At 33.6% G+C, this 17,941-nt stretch overlaps 1 protein-coding gene across 1 annotated transcript in view; it reads right to left on the bottom strand.

Moving 5' to 3' along the window:
* Positions 1 to 16,867, bottom strand: part of LOC108911487 (esterase FE4-like) — a 24,671-nt gene extending 7,804 nt beyond the window's left edge. The window contains exons 1-6 of the mRNA XM_018716433.2: positions 16,719 to 16,867; positions 10,097 to 10,225; positions 9,021 to 9,171; positions 8,730 to 8,921; positions 8,493 to 8,680; positions 1,574 to 1,897 (exon numbers count right to left, since the gene is read on the bottom strand). Of these exons, the coding sequence (XP_018571949.2) occupies positions 1,574 to 1,897; positions 8,493 to 8,680; positions 8,730 to 8,921; positions 9,021 to 9,171; positions 10,097 to 10,225; positions 16,719 to 16,853 (1,119 nt within the window). The 5' untranslated portion in view covers positions 16,854 to 16,867. The remainder of the gene's footprint in view (positions 1 to 1,573; positions 1,898 to 8,492; positions 8,681 to 8,729; positions 8,922 to 9,020; positions 9,172 to 10,096; positions 10,226 to 16,718) is intronic.
* Positions 16,868 to 17,941: the final 1,074 nt, after the last annotated feature.

The raw sequence follows: 17,941 nt of genomic DNA on the forward strand, positions 1-17,941 counted from the left end.
AATGAACGAATACATATTAGTCAACTTAAGATGATCTCACATTCTGCAGGGGCGTTACAGTTAGGTTATTTAATCATAATTTCGTTAATTAGCTACTATTTTCATTTTTAGGTATTCTTATGTTGTTGTAAAAGTTAGTTATAAAAATAGTTATTTGTTATTTCAATAAGGATGTATTTAAATTTTCTTAACGATTTTTTACTTTAAACGTATATTTTATGCCAGCAAATTTTGATAATATCGAAAAAAGTAAAGGAAAAATGCTACATTTATATTTAAAGTTTTTTTCTATCTTTAATGATTAAAGCTGTAAGTGAGTATCAAAATACAAACCCTGTACTTAGATTCCGCGACGTACTAATAACCCATCTTGTATATTAAATAAATTTATAAAAATTATGTCATCATCAAATACATATTAAAAAATATATATGTTACTAACTACTTAATGCAGTATTTCAATACCAAAAAATGAAAATAGTAGCTAATTAACGAAATTATGATTAAATAACCTAACTGTAACGCCCCTGCAGAATGTGAGATCATCTTAAGTTGACTAATATGTATTCGTTCATTCTTTAAAACATTATAATCAATACCTACATCATACATTTAAGTACGTAAATACAGTAACACAAAAAATAGGTATTGATAAAAAAGGGTACAAAGTAAATCCGTGCGTACGCGTGACAACATTACCAAACTGTAGTTTTTGCGTTGCTAGGATACGCATATGTATTACATAGGAATGCCGGCCGCTGAATTTGAATCTACCTAAAATTCTGATGGTGGTGTACTCTACTGGCATTTTTGAAATTTACAACTGCTGACCTATTCCAGGCACTGTCTGGAGCGATAGCTATTTTATCTGTGTTAAAACTGTAGTATTATATCTTACTTAAGTAATTGCGCACATTTGTGTCACGGTGGAAAGACGATATCACTTCAAAAAAATTTCAGATCTTATTAATGGTTATTTATTGTATAAATGATTTAAGTAGCATTTTATCACCGCAGGAATGTTTAAACACGAGAACGTAGTTCGAACGTTTAATATTCTTAAGTGGATAAAAGGCAATTAAAACACGAATGCAATACAGTTTTATCCATAATCACATCACAATAATATTTATGGAGTCAGAATTATTGGAATTGAATAAAAAAAATATTCGCACGACTTGATATTACTTAGGTACTAGTACTCAATGAATCGTGGTAGGTTTTGTTATACCTATTGGTTGCTATTATATGTTACTTTATTCCACTAGTGAATAAAGTATCACTTTAGACGGTTCATATGTGTGGATAAAAGTCCGATTATAAGGTGATTGTAGATAAAATGATTAAAATGGTGCAGTATTGGAAACTATTTTTTTCAAATTAGGAATATTGAAAATGACCTTTTTATATAAATTAAACTTAAAATTTAACAATTTTTTCCAGTGGTTAAAAAAAACACTAAAAATATGATCAGCGGCCTGAAAAGAATGTGTAAAATAAACGAAGCATTTGTGTTCATATAAAATTTTGTTACTGCAACACCCTGTACAGTGAATATGTATTTCATACCTACCCTGTATATATCATCTTTATTTTCTAATGGATTTCTGTCATTGAAATAGAATTTTTTAATACTATTGACTGTTGAATTATACTGATCACTCCCTATCCTCAGATTCACAGAATAAGGTACAATTGTTTCGTCATTCAACAAAGTGCCTTTAGTACACATTGCATACACAAATATTCCTTCTCTCGAACAGTATCCCATTATTAAAGGTACTTTATGGTACCTGCCAGATTTGATTAAGTCAATTGGTTCTTCACTTAGAAAAGATTTCGCGGATTTTTTTTCCACAATTGGTCCAAAAGGTCTAACTTTTCCTACATAAAACGGCTGAAAATGAGATTATATTTACAATGTTAGTTGTAAATAAAAACATTACAAAATTAGCACATGAAAGGTATTGCTGTACAATATTTATTAAGATAGAATTAAAAAAAAATAATAAGTCAATAAAGTTCTATTATCGGAACTACTGTAACAATTTACAGCGAATGATGAAAATCGTTTCAAAAACTTGTTTTTTAAAAAAACTTCATTTCTTAAAGATCTACAAGATATGAGTTGAAGACATGAAAAGTTTAACAGAACTGAGCTGTATCATGTTAATACCTATATATTTATAGCTTCGCATTAATTTGATTGTCTCTGCACTTTTTCACTACATTATTCGCGGCAGAGGCGTCCTTGACATTTTCCGCGTTTTAAAATAACACAGGCCCACAAAAAAACCTGTGCATCGGACTAGTCCTTATGTCGAATTCGAAGTCGAGGTCCGTTTGACCTTGTCAGGTCAGGTTAAAGGTCATTTCAAGGTCAAACCGAGAAAAATCCTATATAGTGGAGGCAACCAGGTTATTATATGCTTTTGGGGTCGCTAAGTCCGAATCCGAGGTTCGTTTGACCTTGTCAGGTCAGGTTAAAGGTCATTTCAAGGTTAAATAGAGAAGCGAATCATTCTGCATACCATCTTTCGGAGCACTTGTCATCGTTTCTAGTATCCTTCATGGTAGCAGGATTGTAAAGGCTCTATTAGAACCATCATAGAAATGAGGCTTTCATTTAAGTATATGATAGATGATTTTAATGATGATTCAAAGGACCCCGCACTTTTTATATGGAAAAGTGGTTTCAGTCGGGAGGTCTAATTTTTGGTGGACAAGGTAGTTCGCAACATCCTGAACAAAAAAGCTAATGGGCACAAAAAAATCTACCGTCAGGATTTTGCGCTATGGCGCATACAAGGTCGGCACCTGGGTTTTCAGGAGTCGGGTTATTTTTATCAAAAGAGAGCGTGTTCAGTGACCGATTATGGAGACATGCATGCGTGGAGGTGTGTTGGAGTGAAAAAGTACTATATATCTATATATCCCTTTTCTGTGTTCAAAACGAGATTCAAAAATGAAAGAAAAATGTGACCGCCTTTTTCTGTACCCACGCGTACAGTACTATTAGATCGCGTCCGCGATGCCAGAGCAAATGCCAATAATCACGTTGAAATCGAAGTAGTTGAGATGGAATTGTTTGTGGAACATCAGTGGAGTATAGAGCTATTGGCGAAGAACCACTATAAAAAAGCTAATGCGCCTCATTCGGAACCTCATTAGGTGGTGTGGAAGACCGGAATTTTCATTTTTGAATCTCGAAAACATATAAAAGGATATAGTGTTCTAGTCCGATGTACAGAATTTTTTTTTGTGGGGCTGTGTAATTATACACATTAAACACGATACTCTTCGACTGGCAATTAAATTTCTTTCTTTAATTTTTCACCTCCACTAATTTATTTTAATAAGAAACTACACTGAAAATGCACAGGACGATACACGTACAAAGAAACACGCCTTCATAACTAGAAAACACAGTATGCACTGCAAGCTACTACTATGTACACCACGTCGCCAATGTCTTTCTACCTCGGATGTCGAATGCGGTTAATTCCAAGAAAGTGACGCAGGGGTCTTCTTGGAATTCTATCTCAACAAATATCGTACAGACTGTACCTTAAAGAAAACTATTATTTGCAGATATTTGTCAAAATTGTATTATGGATTAATTGTTTTGAGTTTTTGGTTACGAATAAATGAAAGATACACAGTTTACAAGACTATTCCTTATACAATACTAACATTTTTATTTTAACTAGCATAAATTACCACTATCAACATAAACTGTAACAACTTTGATTTGCGATATCTACTTTAGCTAGAGAAAGACTACAAATAACTCAGACAAAGATTTGATCACTTAAAAAACAATAATATTCTCTTCCTAATATATTTTCCTTACGGTACATTGTTAATAAATTCATCAAGCCATGTTACTATAATTTAAAAAGTGACCTGTACAAATTATAAAAATATTCAGGAAGATTGTGACGGTTCTCTTTCTACAAATGGTCCAGAAGATCTAATCCTACATAAAACGCCTGAAAATATAATTATTATGTCAGTTATAAACGCCTACACTTGTATTAAATTAGACTGAAGATACCTTAACGAGGATGAAATGATAGTAGGTAATTGTCATACGAGGCATGTCAACAAAGTAATAGTACTCATTTATTTTTTAAATCAAAACGGCAGTATATTCATGAACGGTTTACATATTCAAAAAGGAACGTCAAATGCTATTTTTTGACGTAGTCGCCTTCAACTTCAATACTTTTTGTGATTTGAAGGATGAACTTTTTGAAGCCAAAAAAATCCATTGTGTCAAGGCACTGTCGATAGAAAATAATTTTCCACCCATAAACACCTTCACAGAAGCGAAAAGATGAAAATAAGAAGATGCCATATCAGGTCTGTGAGCGGGGTGGTTGATGATGCTCCAACCGAATGAAACCAAGAGTTGCTACTTTATGGCGTTGGTTGTGTGAGGACGTGCATTGTCATGCAACAAGCACACTTCTTTTGTTAACGTTCCCCTTCATTTGTTCTGTATCGTGTTTTCAGAACTTCCTCTTGGGGCAAAACGTCAATGAGGAGAATTTATTCCTTATACCGTCTCAAAACATAGTTGCCATGGTTTTTCTTCTTCATGAACAGTCGTTCTGTCAGCTTTATACTCATGACACCACTTGTATATTATAAATAATAAAAAAAAATGTTGGAAAATCCAACAATTTTTTTATTTCGATTACAGTTAATACATTTATTTTGTATACCACTATTGTCTTCCATTTTACAATAATATAAAGGCTTTAACAAAATAAAAAATGTGCAAAATTATATCCAACCGAATATTATACTCTCTANCCATAATCACATCACAATAATATTTATGGAGTCAGAATTATTGGAATTGAATAAAAAAAATATTCGCACGACTTGATATTACTTAGGTACTAGTACTCAATGAATCGTGGTAGGTTTTGTTATACCTATTGGTTGCTATTATATGTTACTTTATTCCACTAGTGAATAAAGTATCACTTTAGACGGTTCATATGTGTGGATAAAAGTCCGATTATAAGGTGATTGTAGATAAAATGATTAAAATGGTGCAGTATTGGAAACTATTTTTTTCAAATTAGGAATATTGAAAATGACCTTTTTATATAAATTAAACTTAAAATTTAACAATTTTTTTCCAGTGGTTAAAAAAAAAACACTAAAAATATGATCAGCGGCCTGAAAAGAATGTGTAAAATAAACGAAGCATTTGTGTTCATATAAAATTTTGTTACTGCAACACCCTGTACAGTGAATATGTATTTCATAACTACCCTGTATATATCATCTTTATTTTCTAATGGATTTCTGTCATTGAAATAGAATTTTTTAATACTATTGACTGTTGAATTATACTGATCACTCCCTATCCTCAGATTCACAGAATAAGGTACAATTGTTTCGTCGTTCAACAAAGTGCCTTTACTACACATTGCATACACAAATATTCCTTCTCTCGAACAGTATCCCATTATTAAAGGTACTTTATGGTACCTGCCAGATTTGATTAAGTCAATTGGTTCTTCACTTAGAAAAGATTTCGCGGATTTTCTCTCCACAATTGGTCCAAAAGGTCTAACTTTTCCTACATAAAACGGCTGAAAATGAGATTATATTTACAATGTTAGTTGTAAATAAAAACATTACAAAATTAGCACATGAAAGGTATTGCCCGTACAATATTTATTAAGATAGAATTAAAAAAAATAATAAGTCAATAAAGTTCTATTATCGGAACTACTGTAACAATTTACAGCGAATGATGAAAATCGTTTCAAAAACTTGTTTTTTAAAAAAACTTCATTTCTTAAAGATCTACAAGATATGAGTTGAAGACATGAAAAGTTTAACAGAACTGAGCTGTATCATGTTAATACCTATATATTTATAGCTTCGCATTAATTTGATTGTCTCTGCACTTTTTCACTACATTATTCGCGGCAGAGGCGTCCTTGACATTTTCCGCGTTTTAAAATAACACAGGCCCACAAAAAAACCTGTGCATCGGACTAGTCCTTATGTCGAATTCGAAGTCGAGGTCCGTTTGACCTTGTCAGGTCAGGTTAAAGGTCATTTCAAGGTCAAACCGAGAAAAATCCTATATAGTGGAGGCAACCAGGTTATTATATGCTTTTGGGGTCGCTAAGTCCGAATCCGAGGTTCGTTTGACCTTGTCAGGTCAGGTTAAAGGTCATTTCAAGGTTAAATAGAGAAGCGAATCATTCTGCATACCATCTTTCGGAGCACTTGTCATCGTTTCTAGTATCCTTCATGGTAGCAGGATTGTAAAGGCTCTATTAGAACCATCATAGAAATGAGGCTTTCATTTAAGTATATGATAGATGATTTTAATGATGATTCAAAGGACCCCGCACTTTTTATATGGAAAAGTGGTTTCAGTCGGGAGGTCTAATTTTTGGTGGACAAGGTAGTTCGCAACATCCTGAACAAAAAAGCTAATGGGCACAAAAAAATCTACCGTCAGGATTTTGCGCTATGGCGCATACAAGGTCGGCACCTGGGTTTTCAGGAGTCGGGTTATTTTTATCAAAAGAGAGCGTGTTCAGTGACCGATTATGGAGACATGCATGCGTGGAGGTGTGTTGGAGTGAAAAAGTACTATATATCTATATATCCCTTTTCTGTGTTCAAAACGAGATTCAAAAATGAAAGAAAAATGTGACCGCCTTTTTCTGTACCCACGCGTACAGTACTATTAGATCGCGTCCGCGATGCCAGAGCAAATGCCAATAATCACGTTGAAATCGAAGTAGTTGAGATGGAATTGTTTGTGGAACATCAGTGGAGTATAGAGCTATTGGCGAAGAACCACTATAAAAAAGCTAATGCGCCTCATTCGGAACCTCATTAGGTGGTGTGGAAGACCGGAATTTTCATTTTTGAATCTCGAAAACATATAAAAGGATATAGTGTTCTAGTCCGATGTACAGAATTTTTTTTTGTGGGGCTGTGTAATTATACACATTAAACACGATACTCTTCGACTGGCAATTAAATTTCTTTCTTTAATTTTTCACCTCCACTAATTTATTTTAATAAGAAACTACACTGAAAATGCACAGGACGATACACGTACAAAGAAACACGCCTTCATAACTAGAAAACACAGTATGCACTGCAAGCTACTACTATGTACACCACGTCGCCAATGTCTTTCTACCTCGGATGTCGAATGCGGTTAATTCCAAGAAAGTGACGCAGGGGTCTTCTTGGAATTCTATCTCAACAAATATCGTACAGACTGTACCTTAAAGAAAACTATTATTTGCAGATATTTGTCAAAATTGTATTATGGATTAATTGTTTTGAGTTTTTGGTTACGAATAAATGAAAGATGATACACATTTTACAAGACTATTCCTTATACAATACTAACATTTTTATTTTAACTAGCATAAATTACCACTATCAACAGAAACTGTAACAATTTTGATTTGCGATATCTACTTTGGCTAGAGAAAGACTACAAATACAAAACATAGTTGCCATGATTTTTCTACTTTGTTCATCATGAACAGTCGTTCTGTCAGCTTTATACTCATGACACCACTTGTATATATTAGTACGATTCATCACACCATCCTCATGAACAGTTTTGATTTCGTTGAAAATCTGGAACGCCGTCGTTCTCTATGCAAGAAGAAACCGAAACACGTTCTTCACCTCGCAGCTGATGGGATTAGTAATAGCGGCATTCATTTTTTCAACACGCCACTACAACAACAGTTCTCAATTGACTGAGACAAATGAACGCGCGTTCTGCTGCCAACACCTTGGCCTTGAATGCAGTGTTGCCATCTATGTCGAAAGCATCAGAATCTCAGTACTCTTTGCGGATATGCCTTGTATGTTTTTAATTAAGGTATTTGATATAGGCTGTGCTTTAAAAAACATGTGCCAAGGCTCGAGGGGAAATTTGTATTAATTTTTTTTTTCGAAACGAATATAATATTTTGCATGAAGTTCGGGCACTCAATGGCAGACATTTTACATTTTTTGCTACGCATAGTGAAATTTAATTAAAATACTAATTCAAGCCGCCTAAATGAAACAATGATATTAATTACTTTTCGATAATAAAATATGGGTTTATAAAATAAAAAGGTTATTTATTTACGCTCCTGGGAAAACTTTCTACATCTTGTTAATGCTACTTTGCACTACTTTAAATACTCTTGGCAACATAAGTTTCCTTCAAATTACTACAATGGTAACAGGAACAATTTTCCTTGTTTTTTTGATAACAGGGATTCACTCGAGCATTGGCTCATGTTTTTTTTTTTAACACCCGATATATGTAACTAAAACTACTTTGGTTTCTAGGTGTTATAAGTACCTTAAAACTAAAATAGAAATGATTGGCTATAAAGTCTATTTCTTACAATACAAACAGTTTTCTTTTTTCGGTTATGTGAAGTAGGAATGTTTAATATTTTTTTATACTAAATACTTACATCTGCTAACTTGTTTGAAGAATTATACAATTCTTTTACAGATATTTTTTGTAATTGTTCAAGAATAACCTTGTCACTAGTACTATCGATGCCTAATATATCAGCTAGTAAGTGTACAGTATGCTTTTTACCTCTTGCCCAAACATTTAGAGCACAACCACTTTGGGCTATAGCCTTATGAAATAAACCTGAAAATACCATAGTACAGTGCTTTAAATAATTAGGTAAAGTTCCTACCTTTGGCCATTGGAGATAACATCAAGAGATGAACTGATGCTCCTCCTGAGCTTTGACCAAAAATTGTCACATTATTTGGATCTCCTGAAAAATTCTTGATATTGTATTGGACCCAATTAAGTGCCATTACCATATCTTTAAGACCTGCGTTTCCTGGAACTCCTAAGGTACTGTCATCCAGACATAAAAATCCTAAAATTATAATTTTGATGAAAACCAAATACATTAGATCGAAATTTTTCGAAAAGTTTTTCATTAACAAAATAAGAACTATAATATTGAACGTGATACCTAGTACACCTAGTCTATAGTTGAAGGTAACCAAAACCACATCTTGAGTTATGAGGTATTCTGGACCAAACATGATTGAATGACTTGAACCAGAGATGAAACCTCCGCCGTGAATTAAAAACATCACAGGTTTTAGGAACTTTGCTTGAATCTATAAAATTTTTATGGTTTATCTATAAGAAACTTAGTTGCACTTGAAATTCTTTATTCATGATTTTGACTTCTACAAAACTTTAGCAATTTAAAAAGTATATATACAGGTGTACAAGAAACTACTAATTGTCCTAACTACTTATCGTTTTTAATTATAAAACAAGATTTTATTGTTTCGTTCCTTAAATCCTTTTAATCGAAATTTTTTTAAGGTATTAAAAATTCCTTACGTTCAGCACGAGACGTAGTGCACTACAGTCCGTACAATATTTGTTGAGGTAGAATATCAAGAAAAGAATAAGCCAATAGAGTTCTGATATCGGAACTACTGTAACAATTTACTGCGGCAGGAGTGTGTCTTGAAATTTTCCGCGTTACTTTCAGAATATATTGTTTGAAGTTATTTATTTAGCATAGTTTTCGTCTTTTTCTTTATTTTTTGGATATTTTGCCAATTGCGAAAAAAAAAAAAAAATCAGTCAAGGGTTATTTTTATGAAAATAACCTAACCAGAAAATCTCACACACAAAAAACGGACGAATACAAAATATAGTACAAAAAACAACATCACTTTAAAAAGTTGTTGACGTTTCGAAAAAAGTCAACTCAACGTTTCTCGAAAATCTAATCTGTGGCATCTAAACTACTTTTTCTTGTCTTTTACTGTTTTATAATAATAATAGTGAATACTCAATACGTAACGAAGATGCCTATCGGACAACAAAACTCAACTTATTGTATCTGTATTTTAAACCGTTTCTGAATTATTGAGGATGGAATTTTTTATATCGATTGTTTGATATAAGTTAGTAAATACGTAATATTATATAAAAATAAATATAAATTCAAATATGGAAAAAATAGAAAGAATTATTAGTTATGCTACATTGTTCTTCTTAATATATAGTATTTATTTCAATTACCTTTTTTGTAAAAACGTTTATAAATAGGCAGTCTTCGGAGCCAGTATAAATATTACTTTTGGCATAGCATTCATTTCCATTTTCTGTTGCGTCTAGTATTCCGTTCCACTTTTCAGGTGGTTCTGGTGCCTAAAACAATAAAACTAACTAAAAAACTTAATTACGTAAGCGGAATAAGAAGAATTGCATATAAGTATTTTATGAAATTATTCTAATTTAAAATATTTGTGACTTCTTCTTTAAGTTACTGTTTTCGCATTTGATCTAAATTTAAACCAGTTTTGAAGACATATAGATTGTTTCTTTTTTCTTTTTCTTTATTTTTTGTTGTCGGCATTTTGAACAATAATTTCGGTTCATTTTAAAATAAAGAAACTAATAGAAAATGACTGTTAATTATTAGCAAAATGCCATAAATATAATTGTATGGAAGTATGGGATCCATATTTTTTAATTTCGTACAAAACATTATTTAACCGGCATATAAAAAAATGTAACGAAGTGATATTCAGACAGGGTATTGGGACACCTTGAGTTATTATTTTTCAATTTTATTTAAATAAATCTTTTACATCTTTCAACTTTTAACACCATCTGAATTAACCCGACACGGCGCGAACGAAATCGTTGGCATAGATAGTCCGTCTAACAGTTGAAAACTAAAATCAGTTTAATCAAATACTGATCATTGAGAGTATTTGGTTTAATTCGTCGCAGGGAGCAGTCCAGTTCGTTACCAGCCCAAGGAAGACAGCCGTGTGGCAAGAATTGTTACCAGCTTGTGACTGCGCAGCCGCCACCGTTCGCCGTAGAAGCTTGGCAGTTGAGCCGTATTAGAAAGTAGTTTACATCTAACCTTCGCAGCGAGCAGTCCAGTCCGGCAGCAAAACAGGAAGGTCGACAGGTGGTAAGATTCTTTTAAGTCCAGCTTGTGAAGACGGCCCAGCCGCCACCGCTCACCGTGGAAGCCTGTAAATTAGGTTGAGTTGGAAATACTGCTAGCGGAGGCATTCCACTCCAGAGCTAATTGCGTTCTACTGCTGGACCCGAACATATGTGTGACGTGACCTTTAATAAATGTAAATATTTATTAACTGTGACTTTTATTCTTGTGTAAAGTCCTACTCTCTAGATCCCTGGATATACCTCGTCTTCACTGTAGCTGAATGAGTAGTGGTGTTCGTACATGTAAACAGAAATTGGAGCCCGAGGTAACCGCCGCGTAGCCGCTCAGGCGTCATAGTGATGGCCGCACTTTGCCGTCGACGAACGAAGTGATAATGTCACAAAAATACAAAAATTAAATCGAATTTGGTGAACATTTGCGTAATTATACCATCTATTAATAAGGCAATTCATACAACTAATCGGTCGATAGCCGCACGGTTTAAGGCGTCAGTATACTTAAATCGACGTGTGCTATCGGGTTTCGAATCCCGCGGCTGGTAGACCGTAGATTAGCTATACTTGTACGGAGGATTGACACCCTCTATGGAGGTATGGTAGGGTGGAATTATTAATTAATTCCCCCTAATTAATGAGGTTTTCCAGGTTTTCCTCATTCCTGCACTGAATGGTGGTTAGGGCCTACCAACATAAGTCGTTCCTGGGCGCAAATGCGGCCTGCGTAATAATAATATGCCGCCTCCTCTCCCGCACAAGTCTCCGACTTCTGGGCTAATTCTCGTAGTTAGAATGAGGAGTAGAGATATTATTTTTATTATACAACTGTTCTCCTTTTATTAATGATAGAGAGACAAAGAGAACTTACTCAAAAGACGTTTTCTGTAATAATGTGTCAGCCTGTTACAACAGAAATCGATGATAATAACGTACTACTAATCAACTAGGTGTTTTCTTATTTAAATTAAATAAAATATATTATAACCAAAATTGCTTGTACAATTCGAATTAACTTTCATTATAGAACAATATAGAACAATAAAACAATACACTTTTCGCATTGCCTATTAGATTCATGTAATGTATTGGTAACAAACTCACTATTATTACTTTACATCAAAAGCTCATTTTTCTAGTAAACTCTTCTTCTTATCTGCATTAGTCACAACTAAGTAGATGAAGTGTACCCCTCCTTCTCTTTTTATCACTTTCCTTTCCTTGTGTTGTATGGTATGACCTAACTATAAGTAGGTCATATTCGATGCAAAGTAATCATTGACCATCAAGGATCCAGTAAAGTACGGTTTTAACGGGTTTAGAAATTGAATAATTTCTTTAATCATTATGAAGGGATGAAGGGATCAGTTCACGTCTGGCAGTCTTGTTCCTACAAAAATTTCTTTATTCTCATAAACTATTTATTTTAAATGTAATTTATTATAAATCCAATTTGTTTTTTAAATTTTACCTCTGTACGCGCCACTGCTGTTTACTTGTGTTTTTGGAGGCGGTCTCTGATTTACGACCAAGCTCGCCAGGTTAGTATTTGGCGTATAACTCACCACTGTAACTAAAGCCGGGACGCGTGGTAATTTATTGGTTAGTTCTCGGAACGGATGTGACAAAAAGTAAAATACTTCAGTCAACACTAATTATCGAAAGTAGGTAGCGTCGTCCTTTGGAGAAATTTAGCAATATTTTTTAACAAGTTCACTTAAACTGTCGGGGCCATGTGTTGAGCATCTAGTATAAAGAGAAAAATCGATATTTCAAATAATGCGAGTAGAATAGCTGTGCCGATTCTGCTCCACAATTCAAGATGGCGACTGGAGCAGGATCGGCATAGCTTTCAGCCGGCTACGTCACATCGGCTGACGTCTGCGCGGTAGAGGTTAATAACCATTCGTGCCAACTAGAAGTATTATTTATGTACAGATATATTATTAGTAGGGTTGTTGGTGATTTTTCAGCATTTCTTCTGATACAATGAGTGGTCAAAAGCGGGTTGTGTTTAACTTGGATAATAATAAAACTTATATACTTATGGACCCTGATGGCTGGTTTGAAAAGGCAAGAAAATCAAATTGGATGNAACTAAGTAGATGAAGTGTACCCCTCCTTCTCTTTTTATCACTTTCCTTTCCTTGTGTTGTATGGTATGACCTAACTATAAGTAGGTCATATTCGGTGCAAAGTAATCATTGACTATCAAGGATCCAGTGCAGTACGGTTTTAACGGGTTTAGAAATTGAATAATTTCTTTATTCATTATGAAGGGATGAAGGGATCAGTTCACGACTGGCAGCCTTGTTCCTACAAAAATTTCTTTATTCTAATAAACTATTTATTTTAAATGTAATTTATTATAAATCCAATTTGTTTTTTAAATTTTACCTCTGTACGCGCCACTGCTGTTTACTTGTTTTTTTGGAGGCGGTCTCTGATTTACGACCAAGCTCGTCAGGTTAGTATTTGGCGTATAACTCACCACTGTAACTAAAGCCGGGACGCGTGGTAATTTATTGGTTAGTTCTCGGAACGGATGTGACAAAAAGTAAAATACTTCAGTCAACACTAATTATCGAAAGTAGGTAGCGTCGTCCTTTGGAGAAATTTACCAATATTTTTTAACAAGTTCACTTAAACTGTCGGGGCCATGTGTTGAGCATCTAGTATAAAGAGAAAAATCGATATTTCAAATAATGCGCAAAATGCATTCCAAAGAACGTAGGAATTCCAAGAATAAGTTGTTAGAATGTTGTCAGGAAAATAATAGTAGCTGTTTTTAGGCGGATTTTCCAAGCTATAAGGATAGAGCAAATAAGGTTGACTAATCCGTCCCGTATTGCTACACGGAGTCACTAGAGGAAGGCTAAGGTTATTTGTAAGTTTAGTCTCAAAATTATTTAGGTAAATGTAAAATCAGTCAATTAGATAACTATTAACATGGCATCGTTATGCCAAAGCGTCCCGATATCCAGGGTTCCCGCCAGTAAGATAAGAACAGAAACGTCTGTACCCAAGAAATGGGCGTGTCTGAGCGAAGTGTAGAATTTAGGAGAGATCTACGAAAAAAAGTCAGTTCTTCCCTGGGTTTCACATTGAGCAGTCTACTTAGTTTTAGAGTCTCGGGTTAATTTAATAATGGATAAAGTCATTACAAATGTTGCTATGGATCGCGCATTCCCGGAATCTCGGTACGCTGTTGCGTGTCAATAAAGTAATTAATAATGTTTTTCGAGCCTGTTGTGTCGTTATTCTGTTTGCTTGTTTTGTTTTATTGCTATTAAAACCCTTCCTGGAAAGTTTTGGTGTTTCTTTTCACCCTGTACAGCCAGTCACTGGATTACATTCTACGTAAGCAATGAAAGGTAAGTGCTTGAAATTCATTCTCTGAACATACAACATTTCTAAGTTCCCACGTATTAATTAAAGTATAATGATAATTATAAACTCCATTTCGAGAATTAAATAGTAAACTCTTTTGAAATCCAGACTCGTTATGATACTGGTCATAACGATAGATATATAAATAAAGAAATAACCCCTCAGGTTACAGTACACTCGATGCTACTACAGCTACAGCTACTACCAGAACACAATTCGTATGATGCGGTATTTCAGGTTTTACATTCAATTTCATTTTAAATTTGAAATGGTTCATCTTACGCGTCCTAAAAATGATGACACGATTTTCTTTTGATAAAAGGCCGACAATTTTTTGCTCTACTTTGCATCGATTACGATCCTACTCTATATCCTTAAACTCTGCATAAATAGAGAAATCATATAAATCAGTATCACATGCTATAAATAATAAGTAATTTTATTTCAAAAATTGTGGTCTTTGATAAAAGTAGTTTTAGTGGATATTTAAATTTCGTAATTAGTAAAGCAATTAATAACAACAAAAATTTAAGTACAATACACCTATCTAGACTTTTCATTTGAGCGGAATAAAAGCCGCTCTCTATGTTCCATGGAATGCGGGCAAAAAAAAGTCAAAACGACAACGTCCTAATAATACTGTCAAAACGACAGCACAATAATAAACGTTCTCGAATATTCTACAAATAAAATGTTCGGGGACAATCATGTCGATTCTATAGACATAGCAATATTGCTTATTGTTATTTTAAAGAGATCTGGGTATCTGGTAACAAGGTTCGTAAAGGTTCGAAAGTATTTTAAATATAAATTACTCAGTATTTAAAATAGTATTTTAATTATGTAGAATTTAAAATACAAAATACTTTATTAAAGTATTTAACCCTTTGTGGCCTGAATTATCTCCTGTTTTTTAAAAGTATATTTTTTTTAAGATCTTTAATTATTCAACTATTGAAAAGGGTATACAAAACTTATATATTATACAAAAAATAGTTTTTATTATATAGAAAAAACACAAAGATGTGGTTCCACTATGGAACCACAAGGAACATAAGTACATACATCATTTTTTATGGAATGCGTAAAAACAGTTCGATTTATCAGTTAAACAAAGTCAAATTTCCGTCATATGTCGTGGGAATAAAACGGTTATTATTAGTTATTTGTGTTACATATAAATTTGTTTCAAATACAATTTTTTCTATGAGCTCCTTTGTAAACAAACAGAAAAATATCAGTTGGTGAATCTGCATGTTCGGGCATATTTGGTCCACTGGTTTTTTCAAAAGGATGCGGGGTGTTAGCGTGTGTCGAATTACTAGTCCACTGATGTATGAATGTCGCCAAAAGAAGATCATCCTCACTGTCGTAGTCCAAAACTTCTTTGCTTGTTGGTACTGGCAAATCAGGTCTATTTTCTGACAAATCTTCAGTTGAGTTCATAATACACTCATCTGCATCAATTTCATCTTCCGATAGTGCCTCAGAGGTAATGAAGCCCGTATCGGAAGGTATCTCATCCAACATAACAAATGCCTCATCAGAACTCATAAGAAAATTAATTAGTATGTGTAGCCTAGTAGGCCCAAATGGAAACACAGTATATTTACTAAAAAATCAAAGTTTTAGCAATAAAAAACCATCAACATTTTGACACAAAACTGTACTAGAATGCATATTTAAAAGAATAAGATCATAAACTTACGTGACATGGTGTTTTTCCCTAAGAAGAGACTATCTCTAAACACGTGCAAAAACCGTCGTGCGAGACTTACAAACAACTGAGAAACGAATAAACACAGCGCGCGGAATTTGAATTAAGCAGGGGGAAATGACGCCTAAAGAAGAATATGTCATGTGGTTCCACCTAACACTTACTAGGCCGCTTCTACGACAGAGTTTGAACTGTGGTCCCAATAAGGCACCGCTAGCCCACAAAGGGTTAAAATACAAAATACTATTTTATATTTAAAATACTGTTTGGTATCTTTTTTGTAAAAATATGGTAAGTATTTTGACTCTGTGAACTACCCAATGAAAAATTTATGAAATTATTTCGTTTAAATAAAATAGAAATTAGAATTAGAAAATTAGAATTAATTAATAAGAAAAAAAGGAAATTTAAACCCCTTTATTAATCTAATATATTCCCGCACCGACACCGACGCTAGCCAGGCTTTAATCTGGTCAGCTCTGGTTGGATCAACCGCTTAAGTAGTATTGTCTGCTTTTCGTAGCCTACGTAGGACATAGAGTTTAGTGAAGACCAAGACTCAGAATATGGATGTTTAATGGACTACATAATAAGTAAGTAATGTAGGTAACTTACCTTAAAACGAAGATCTCCAAGTGGAGGTTTGGCGTAAGGTATTCCTTGGAAACTGTAGAAATGATTGCCATCAAAGTCAGTGGAGATTTTTCCCCGGACTTTTCCTTCTCGTACAGTTACAACAGGATCATCCATTTCGTAAATAAGTCTTAAAATTTTACACAAACTAACTGTTATCGAAATTTTTAATTTCATATATTTTTATTATAATAATCTACTTGCATTAGTGTTGCATTTACAACATTGATAAGATAATCTCATCCTTATTGAACCAATAATTTTAATTGTCGGACAATATATTTTTGTTGAATTTCCAATTATGGTGTGACTTTTATTAACTATATGAGTGTATAGGGTGGTTTAATGTTTACATATCTGTCTGTTTTACGAATTTTCAAAGATAGAGAAAAGTTCATTTTGGTTAGTTTTGGCGAAAAGTTAATATAAGTTCAGAAGACGAAAACAGTTGGTTTATGTATTTTGTATTTGTGTGCCTTTTTCGGTGCGAGATTTTTGGTTAGACAAAACTGTTTTCATAAAACTAATACTTGACTAATCCTTTCAACGTTAGCGTTTATTTCATTACATTATAAAATTTTTTCATAAGTGGCAAAATATCCAAAAATAAAGAAAAGCCGAAAACGATGCCGAGATAAATACCTTCAGACAGTAACAAATAATGTATCATTCATAACACAGCCACACAGAAAAAAAAAGTTGGGTATACTTTTTATGCGACATATATTTTTCGTAGTAATTTGGCCCCCTGAACACGAATCTGGGGTCAGAATTGGCCCATCACGTCACAATTTTTTCCTAACCTCAAAAAACTTGTGAAAAATAGTGAAAATTGATGACAAAACTGGGAAAATTTGGAAACAAATTTATTTTCACATCAAATAGTACAGTTTTATGTAAAATACTCTGCTGAATTCAAATCCACTGTCAGAATTGAGCTAGAACGTGTGGTTTTTTTTCTAACCTCAAATACCGAGTGGGAATCGCTATTTTCAAATTCTGAGCGGATTTTGACCAGATTTTGTATAAAGGGGTTTTTTGGGTCGCTGATTACGAATATGAATTCACATTGTAAAAATTCAAGATGGCTGATCAAATATGGCGGGTGTACTTTTCTGAAATCCACCGATTTCAGTAAAATTTGGCATCATAAGGATTGCTGGTTGATCTCACCTTCATTAATCACACAACTGGAGCCAGATTTT

The sequence above is a fragment of the Anoplophora glabripennis genome, unplaced genomic scaffold (assembly GCF_000390285.2).
Source record: "Anoplophora glabripennis isolate ALB-LARVAE unplaced genomic scaffold, Agla_2.0 scaffold693, whole genome shotgun sequence".
Lineage (NCBI taxonomy): Eukaryota > Metazoa > Arthropoda > Insecta > Coleoptera > Cerambycidae > Anoplophora > Anoplophora glabripennis.